General features: G+C 29.4%; 1 protein-coding gene across 1 annotated transcript; it reads left to right on the top strand.

The window, feature by feature from the left end:
* The first annotated feature begins 5,672 nt into the window (after positions 1 to 5,672).
* On the top strand, positions 5,673 to 9,740 carry LOC112273171 (uncharacterized). Its single transcript, XM_024501646.3, has 9 exons — positions 5,673 to 6,129; positions 6,470 to 6,638; positions 6,807 to 6,954; positions 7,157 to 7,203; positions 7,372 to 7,597; positions 7,763 to 7,951; positions 8,158 to 8,473; positions 8,590 to 8,771; positions 8,943 to 9,740. Exons 1-9 carry the CDS (start codon positions 5,952 to 5,954, stop codon positions 9,303 to 9,305), a joined length of 1,818 nt encoding a protein of 605 aa, XP_024357414.1. The 5' UTR covers positions 5,673 to 5,951; the 3' UTR covers positions 9,306 to 9,740.
* The last annotated feature ends 1,021 nt before the right edge of the window (positions 9,741 to 10,761 follow it).

The following is a 10,761-nucleotide window of genomic DNA, read 5'->3' on the forward strand; positions in this document are numbered from 1 at the left end:
TTCGGAACCTCACTATACATCAAAATAAGCTCTTTTACTTATTTCAAAGTGGAAGTTGGGTTGTATGCTCAATCTTTTACTCCAGGGCTTTGAGATGAAGAGTGAGATTCAAGCAGTTGAGACTTGGTGTTTGCTGTTACTGGGTTGGTAGCATTCCGGCTGGACGATACCCATAACATCAAACTCTGGTTGTTGTTAACATTTTGCTGGTGTATTGATCTAGATAATTGGCAACATGGGATCTAAACAGAGAACTCAGCAATTGAGGCGAATGTGGCATTGTCGAATTGCTCATTTCACTGTGTCTGCGTTTGTTGGTTGTTGGCCTTTCTCCATTTGCCTTAACATGTTTGATGAAAGGTTTAAACAGCATATTTGCTTCAAGTTACATTGTAGACATCCAACTTTCCAAAAAAGGATTTCTAATTTTATATTGGATTATATTCTTCAACAACTCCATTTCTCTACAGCTTTGATAAGATCACAGTAAATGAAGTGTATGTGTCAATCTTAGAAGGTTGGTTTCTACCCTATCCAACTAAATGGATTAAGGTTCTTTTTTCACTATTATTTGAGATTTTATTCGATTTTATTTAATTTTTTTCAATTTTTACATTATTAATAAAACTGGAAAAAGTATTTCAAGATAGTTAGAAATTATTATGAACACAAAATTTTAAAATTACAGTCACATTTTTACATTTTTGTACAATAATTGGTGGCAACAAAAAATAGATCTTTTACATATTTTACAGTAGTATTAAATAAACCAATATAAAATTAGAGATTCTAACAGATTTTGAATTTCTTATAATCTAACATTAGAATCTTTTGACTTATTTTAGCTAATTAATCTTTATAAAAAATAGAATAAAGATTAAAAAAATTAATTCATTCCGCCAATCAAACAATAGTAGATTCTTTAAGATAGTATATTAGAAAAATGCAATTTTTTAAAACCTCTATTTTTATTTTAAAAAAATATTTTTACAAGTTAAAACCAAAATATAACCATTGCATCAAAAGTTATGGTTTTAAAACAACTATAGATAATTTTTAAACATTTTTTTTGTAAAATAATTTGAAAGGCTTGTAAGCTAAAAGAATTTAATTAAAAATACAAAAAACCTATAATTAATCTTTATATAGATGAGAATATAATTATTTATAAAATTATAAAAAAATTATAAATATTAGTTATTATTATTTGAACAAATTAGTAGAATATTTACATAGAATTATAAATTTTTATTTACAACCAATATAGCTCAAAAATATTTAAGAAAAATAATATTATTAATTATTTTAATTAAATTTTAATAGATAAACCAATAAAATAATAATACAAGATTTTAATGTACAAAATCTTTTTTTAAATCTTATTCTTCTACAATATATCAACTTCTATAAAAATATATTAGTCTACTATAAAGATGGATTTTTACCAAGTACAAAACCTTTAACCTCAATGTAGTCTCATATATGGGACAATGTATTGATATTTATAACTAAAAAAATATAAAATTAATAAAAAACTAAAAAAATCTAAAACTAAAAATCTAAAATTTTATAATTAAAAAAGAAACTATATATATTTTTTAAAACTATAAATTTATTTAATAAAATAAAAAAGTATAAATTTAAATTAAATACATAAAAGAAAATAATACAAAATATTTCTTAAATTTGCATACCACATATTATTCGTATTGATGTTTAATTTTTCACAAGGTTATATATTATTTATTATATAATTTGATGTACAACTCCACATTAGGCTATGCATCATCGATTATACAATGTGATATATGGCTATATGTTTCTTACTATAAAATATAATGTATAACTCTATATTTTGGCTATTTGAGATTTATTATATAATTTGATGCATACCTTTGTGCTAGATTATGCATCACTTATTATATAATGTGTTACATAGTCTTATGTAGAGTTATGCTATTACTTATGATAAATATTAATACAAATAGCCCTAAGCAAGATATTGCTCATTATGCAATGCAATATATAATTATATATTTATGATATAACACTACACAAAGTTTTATGGAAGACTCTACATTATTTGCAATAAATAGTTCTATTTTTATGATAAAATATAATATAGAGCCTTGAATAAGATTAGACATTGTTTATGATATTATGCAATGCAAATCTTTTTGCAAGACAATGCATCACCTAAGATATGATGCAATACATGTCCTTGCGCAAGGTTTTGCATTATTTATTGTAAAAATTGAAGATTATGAATTCTTAAAGTTGTAATCTAAATTGATTTGGAATACAACAAGATACATTTTAAAATATTTCTTTATATAAAAATAAATTAAATAAATAAATATAGAAAAAGATTCAAATTAATTAATAAATTATATTTGAATAATTTAATAAAATTTAGACAATTTAATAGGATAAAAATATAAAAAGACATAATTCAAAGCAATTTTAATCTAGAAGCTTATTAAGAAGATTTGTGTCTCTCTAAATTAATATAAAAAGTTTTCATACAAGGTTTGGTATTTTTCATTAACTCATTGCATCTAAATATTGCAATAGTCATTTTTTATCATATTATTCGTATTAGGAATGACAATCATGTTGCTTATGGTTCAATAAATTTTCAATTGATATGAATAAAAAGTGAAACAGATCCTCAAATATTTTCATAATTTAAAATATAGATAAATTTATTTATCTATATAATTCTCTCTCTCTCTCTCTCTCTCTCTCTCTATATATATATATATATATATATATAATTTATTTAAACGTAAAATCAAAAATGCATTACAATAGTTTTACTTAAATTTGGGTGAATTGATTTTAACTTATTTAACATTTTTATGTTTTGAAAATTAAAATATATTATATATTATTAAGTATGAAATAAATTTTATTGAATTTATTAAAATATAATTTATTATATATTCCATTTATAATATATATATTTTTAATTAAAAAATTAAAAAATATTTTATGATTATTCTTGTACTATTTAAGATTTTAAATTTATGTCTTTTCAGCAGTTATATCTTTTTAAACTTATATGTTACATATAGTTTTTATAATTTTTTGGATTGTATTAAAGGTCAAAACTTTAGTTTATATAGATCATATATATATGATTTAAATATGTTTAGATATACTTCTCATTTTTATAAGTTAATACTTAATGATAGTTAAATTATATAAATAATTTTTAATATTTTTATTTGTAATTATTTAAATATTTTATATTCTTTCTTATATAATTTTTTAAAAAAATTGAATATTTATATTTTTTTATTTACATTAATGGTTTTGTATTATGATTTTATTTTTTTCAATTCAATAGTGTATATTTTATCTTGTTTTCATTATTGTTTCTATTTTTTAAAAAAAAAAATCGTGTTTTTAGTATTTAATATTCTTTTAAATTTTATGAGTCAAATAGTGTCCAAGTTAGTGCCCAATTTTTGTCCAAGCACTTGTACAAATTTTGAATATTTGAGCAGGTCTTCTTCCACCTCTTTACGGATGATGTTTATTATTACCATGATACTGCTCAAAAAAAAGTTCCATCGTTTTTTCATACTAAAATATTTTGATACATGTGGTTTTGAATACAAATGGCATATCATAGTAATAAATAAGACTAACATCTCATATTTTCTTCAATTTTGGTGGCAATTTATATGTAACTATATAAGTAGATTTTAATTTTTTAACAAAGAGATATTACTAGTTCAACTTCTTATTGTTTATTTTTATTTATGTATATATATATATATATATATATATAAAAAAGAGAATCTACATGTATGTATGTATGTATGTATGTATGTTGCAAAAATAAATAAGATCGAACTTTAGAGAAATTCATGGCATGCATTACAATGTTAACCATTGTCTCTAAATTGCAATATATTAATTGAGTAATTAGGATTTCATTTAAAAGCCGAACTGCCATTCATCACTACTTATTTGACTAATCTACTATTTATGCTTCAATTGTGATACACAACCCAAACAACTTTAGAGATAAGAGAAATTTTTATGGTTAATTAAAAATTAACTTTTTTATTTTCAATTGGATATAAATCATTAAATAAGGGTCATTTATTTAAAAGCAATTAAAATAAATATTACTTTTAAAATATATAATTAAATACAGATCATATTTTTATCTTTCTTGCACACTTGCAAATTGGTATACATTAATGTATTTTATTTTCTTTATGTAAAAATCTATGTTATCTTTGTGATCAATCTTTGTGGTCAGATTCTTCTTTTGTTTACTAATTTTTTTAAATACAAAAAATGTGAGAATTAAGATAGCTGGTGGTAACATCATTTTTATGTTTTACAAGTTACAAATTATATATATATATATATATATATATATATATATAATTTAATTTTTTATGTGATTGTGATTGTAATTTTTATGTTTTTCATAGAAATAATTAATTTAAAGTAATTTTTTATATAATTTTATAGATAATAATTTTATAGGAATATCACATTTTTTATTTCTTAAGATAATATTCAATGAAAATATTCTTTATTTTGATTAGATGATTTTTATATACACCCCAAATTATTTAATTTATGTCTCTATTTAATGATATCATTGGTTTTCAACATAAAATTATATTTTATTAGTTAAATAAATGAATTATATTAGTTTCGTAATTATATTACATGTTCTGTAATATTTTATAATTATTAACTATTGATTAATAAATTTTCTTTAAGATATAATTTAACTATGACTTATTAACACAATTATTTTAAAAAATATTTTTATTTTCAAAAAATAAATATCTTTCGTGCAACAAAATTCTTGCTGTTTTTCTAGATGCATAATTTACGGTTTTTTATTATATTACTCTAATATTTGTTTTAAATATATCCTGTTATTTTTTCATAATTTATATTTAATTTTGATTATATTTATATATATATATATATATATATATATATTAATTTCAAGTTTTTCTAAATTATAAATATTAAATGGCTATCTAATTAAAAAATATAATACTTAAATATATAGATTTAGAAATATTAGCAATTAGTGTTTGAAATATATGCTTAAATTGTTTCATATGTATTTGTAACATGAAACATTGCCACAAACATATCATCAAATTCAATCTTTTTTTCAATCAATTATTTTTAATATGTTATAAAATGCTAAAAAACATATATTTTTAAAATTTTAAGTTGATAATGTTTTCAGCAACTAGTATATTTCCAAAGTAATATGAAATTAAATTTAATATATTTAGAAATCGGTAATATTAATTATTTATTTTATGGCTTACATAGTTTCATATTTTTATTTTTTTAATGAAAGTATAATTCAACTAATAACAATTAAAGTTAACAGTCAACTATGGTAATAAGATCTCTACTATAGACACTATGACTTTATTATGACCATGTCTTTTTTGTTTCATATTTCTGAAGCCTCAGAAACTGGGATTGAGAAGCTGTGGACCCGAAACTCATGAACGTGAGACGTGGTTTGCAAAAAGTAATTAGACCCATTTTAATATGGATATTCTCAGCCCAATTCAGGCTCACTTTCAATGCCAGAGATGTTGAACGAATTGGGACTAAGATTCCAGCGTACAAATATGAGTAGACTTGTGCAATTTGTTGGTAAGGGAAGCAGTGAACTTTGATCGGTGTGCATTGTTGGAGGATGTTGTTGACTAGAAGGGTGTCATTCCTGCCGTCTAAGTTTGAAATATTGACAGCACCTGTTTTGTGGAGGAAGAATCTGATTCACAAAAACTTTTTTGATCTCGTGTGCGGTTTATGGTATAAACCCAACTGATCCTTGAAGCTTCAATCTTGCTTGTTTTTTAGTACCCCACAACTGATCGGCATATATCACATTACAAACAAGTACACATCAAATACTCCTTCTAGTTTCTCAGAAAATGAGACAGTTTAAGGGAACCTGCAGTGCACAAAATATACGCCGTTGTCTACACAAGGTTGTTCTTCTCACTCTCATTGTCATAGCGGAAGGAATGACTGCAGACGAGCTCTTATCCCTAAAGGAGTCTGAACTGAACTCCGTTGTCAATCTGGCCACGGAAAACTCCGGCAACTGTGGTACATCTCTAACTTCTTTCTCAGCTCACCCCACCTTAAGATACCCAATATTCCTAACTCGATTGTATGTAATATGCTCCAAGTGTGCTGAAGTAACAATATTTGAGTAACTTCAAGTTGAGTTGATTTGGATCCTGGCTCCTAGCTAGGTGTTCTCTCAAATGTTATATGAAAGATCACCTAGAGAGAGACTTGCATAGAGTGAGACTTGCGCAGGTGTCTGATTCTCTGTGTGTGTTCAAATAAAATTGGATTTGCACATTTATTGTCTCTGTTTGTGTCACTGTGTCCGGAAGGGTTTGCGACCTTGAGACGATCAACCGCTGTACTGGATGTGCAGATTTGCTTAAAGAGTGTGCTGGTGCAAATTGCTCCCGCTTATCTTGTTACCGATACGCTAGAGATGTTTCCCAGTATAATTGCCAGAGCATTTCACTCCCCAATGCCCATTGTGGGCCTAACGTCTCCTGCTTTTGGAAGAACTTTAACTTCAAAGAGGGTGATGTCAGGTGTTTTTGTTCAACCATTAACTCGCTGTTGAGAAGTGAACTTTTGAATATGAGAAGAGAATATTTGGTACAATATTACGCATTGAGATTCATGTCGCAGAATTGGAAAACGGATGCATGGATGATGATGTAAATCAAGGGAAAATTCGGTTGGAATGTGGTGTACAGGCTTGTTCAGCAGGATCAAACTACAGCTCGATCAGTGTGTGCCCAGAGAAAGTTGGATGCTTCTTTCAAAAACATGACCAACAGCACTCATTTCTTCAGAGTGTTTTTTGGATCTGTGGATGGATCATCGAGGCTGTATCCAGGAATGGTAAAAACTGTATACCAGTCAAAACAGGTGGAGCTTAATTTGTACCACTGGAGTGGCTTCATCAGTGTCACAATCCTACTACCTACGATCCCATCATCATATAGAAATTGGTGATCTCTGTACACGGTGGAACTGATTATGTTAGTGGATCCATGGTGGTGGTTAACAATGACTAAGCACAATTTGTTCGCTTGTTCGGCAGGATGAAAGCTGCGTCGGATTTGAATACGATCCTCGAAAACGACCCTGGTAATTGGTGCTTCATACATATCATTTGGGGCGCATGTAATCACTCTATTTCTGAGTTTGAAGTCTTGCTGTCCTTCAGTTGATATTTTCTAATCTTTTAATTTCCAAAGGTCTTAAAGAAATAAAAAAAACATAAAATAACAATAATTATTTATTAAAACAAAACAGGTTTCGCCAATCAATTTATGTTCCAAAAGGTGTCATTGTACTCCTGGACTCGGGACCTACCATGCAGCAGCCGCTCAACGCTGGTACAATGGACGAAAGTTACACCAAAAAAGCACGAAATATAGTGCTTCAGCTTTTGGATACTCTGTCGACAGACGACTTTATCAAAGTTTTGTCTTTCAGTGGGGACAGCTCTAACGTCCAACCAATTCTAAACGATTCTTTCGTAAGTTTCATTTTAGCACCAGTCCACGAGAGTACCTTGATGAGTTTTACCATTCACGAATCCTGGCAACCAAGGGTGATACTCACGAAACCAGTGGTTTGATGTCTTCATTGTTTTATGGGAACTTTACAACATGTTCAAATTTTTGTTGTGATATACCTGCAGACACAGGTGGTTTATAATGATACAAACGGTAATCCCTTACTGAATGATTTGAAAGCTTTTCTATTATCGAATGAATCCGGCGTAAACAAAGAAACCTTGGATCCAAATGCCACAGCCATGAGCAATGCCATCAATACATCAATCTCGCAGTTGACTGTAAACTCAGTTATTCCAGCGAGGTATCTCAAGGTCAGCCACTTTGTCATCTTTAACTTCCCTGTTTTCATGACCACCAATAATCACTTCAATCACCGTTCTAAATCTAAAATTCTTGAAAGTCAGACTAGTGCTCATCACTTGTAACGATTATTCAGATGTTCCCCGTTGTTTGCGGTTATCAAATCAGGCACGGCTTGCGACAGAACTTAGAAAGACCGTTTCATCTGTGTTGGCAGGTGATAATTGTTCTCACCAGTGGTCACTACAGTACAACCTTACCGGAGGTCGATATTCGAGATCCAACTGTGTATCTATTTGTGTACAAACTGATGCCAACATCATCACTCGACGTTGTGCAATGTCCAACTGACAGAACGTCATTTGAAGAGATTCCAGTCTCGAATATCAACAATCCATTGTATGCTTTGAATTCTTTCTACTCATTCCTCGCTAAAATCCACAAAAATTTTACGGATGACAGGATCGACTACAGCCAGCAATCAGCACCCAATTCTATAATCCAGAATAACACCTTTTTCATGAGTAAAGCAAGTACGTAAAACCAACCTCTCCCTTTCAAAAACTAGCTTACTATTTACCGAGTCATTTATCACTTATCAGTTTCGCACTGTCTGAATCCCCGAATGTCTGCCTCTTTTCCACGACAGTCTTCAGTCTCAACAATGTGCTACTGGGCGTTATGGGCCTGGACATCTTCCTTCTAAAAGTGGAGGACCAGTTTGGCATAGATGCAGGTTCAATCGTGCAAGCTGCAAACAATGACAGCAGAAGAAACCAAGCACCCATGTACGACGCCAAAAATGTGAATATAAGCGTCTGCATGAACCACGTAAGTTGATTTCAATTTTCTGAATGATCGCAGCACTATCCCAGCACAAAAGAACTCATCTTTTCACCTTGAATACCCATCCTTTCCATCGCTCAGACTGACTCTTCGCTGTAACCAACATGCCCTTTCTGATCCACTGTGCAATGCTTTGGAACGCGACTACGCTTGCAGTCGCTTCCATGCGAATCCCTCAAGGACCTCCAGATACCCAACGAGGGTATATGTCCCGTAGTACTGCCGAGTGAAGACCTGTCAGTGCTCAAAAGGCTCAGCTGCTGCGGAGATTGCATTCGCAAAGCGTCGAAAGATTGGCCCATGGGAAAGATAGCTGGAGTTCTCGTCACCGCCGTCGCAGGTGCTGTGGGCATCGTGATACTCGCTACAGGCTTCTGGTACTACTCCTACACTCAAAACTCCTCAATAAAACGTGGAGCTCTGCTGCTAGCAGTGAAGCCACCAGCAGCTGTTGCTGAATCAGGCCAGCTTCGCAAAAAACACGAAGCTGCTGCATCCAGTAGCAAAGCATTACGCTAATGCCGAGCTCTAGCTCTGCACTCCACCGTTGTCGACGCCGAAAAAGTCCTGAGAAGCTTGCAGACATATCTTCTGCTTGTGGATGTTTAGCTGCTTAAGTTGCAGACAAGGGATAGGAGAAACAAGTTTTCGAACCAGGTTACTGGACACACTGAAATGCTCAGAAGTCCTTTATATCTAACAGTTGAGAAAAAGGGGCTGTGGACTGAGGGTGGATTGGTTGTTTATCTGACAAGACTTGGATCTGTTGGAGGGAAATATCAATCGATGGTTGTGTTGCAATGGAATGAGGACAATCTTTCTGCAGATTTATGTAGTTAAATTGTTTGTTTCTTGAGGTTTCTATCATTGAACAACCATGTGATTTGTGTCAAGGTTTGAGGTTAGAAATTTTGAGGACAGTGACGGATGTCGAATGTATAGATCTGTGTAAGTGACAACATCCATTTGTGTGAATATATAAATATATATATATATATATATATATATAGTCTTTTAATTATAATGCTTCACTGGATATAATTTTGTGGATGCTTCAAGTCGGCCATGGTATTGTTTGTAGACCTTTTTTGGTTAAAAAATAGAAGATGATGGTACCCTATTTCCATATGCATCTTATTAAGGAACACTTCTAAAATTTGTGATTTTGGTATTTTTAAGGTGTAAAGAGGACACATGTCTGAAATCCCTTATTCTACTTGTATTTTCTATATATTCACCACAATCTCCTTCTGCCATATAAGTAATATGAATAATGATCATTTTTTTGTTCTAGTTTTATCCTATAAATTGTTATTGTATGTTAAAATTTGGATATAGGATTCTATACCACATGGTGCATTGGATAGAAGAAGACATTAAGTAGTTTTTTTTGGTCATTTATTTATTTATTTTGTTGAAGAAAGTAGCTTCTATCCAATAACTAAGCTTTAAAGATGAAGAATTAGTTTTTATATAGGTCAACAAAAGACATGATTTTTCTTTTTTTAGCCATGTGTATCTTATCATTCAATTATCTTGCATTGTAGAATGTATGTTGGCTCCTTTTTAGTCTCTTCTATTAACTTGTTTAGTCTATTTAATTTTTTGAATAAGAATCTCTTCAAGCCCATAGAGTGATAATAGAATTTAGTATGTTAGAATTTACAATAGTATTTATTTTCAAAGGCGTCTTTCTAGTAGTTGTGAAAAAGATTTGTTTTTTAATTAATTATAATTAGAAAAAAATTCATTTATTATTATAAATTAAAAAAACAATATCTAGAGCCACCGTAGTTTAAAAATAATATTTTAATTTTTGCAATAATAGGATTTAATAAAATTGACCTTGAGTAGGCTTTTTTTAACTTTAAAGATGAGTCTAATTGATTTCTTCATAAGTTGATAAAATATTTTCAATGATGTAATGTAAGAATTGAATATTATCTTATTCTTCATCAATTAATTTAAAAAGAAA

The sequence above is a fragment of the Physcomitrium patens genome, chromosome 20 (genome assembly GCF_059467195.1).
Source record: "Physcomitrium patens ecotype Gransden chromosome 20, ASM5946719v1, whole genome shotgun sequence".
In the NCBI taxonomy this organism is placed as follows: domain Eukaryota; kingdom Viridiplantae; phylum Streptophyta; class Bryopsida; order Funariales; family Funariaceae; genus Physcomitrium; species Physcomitrium patens.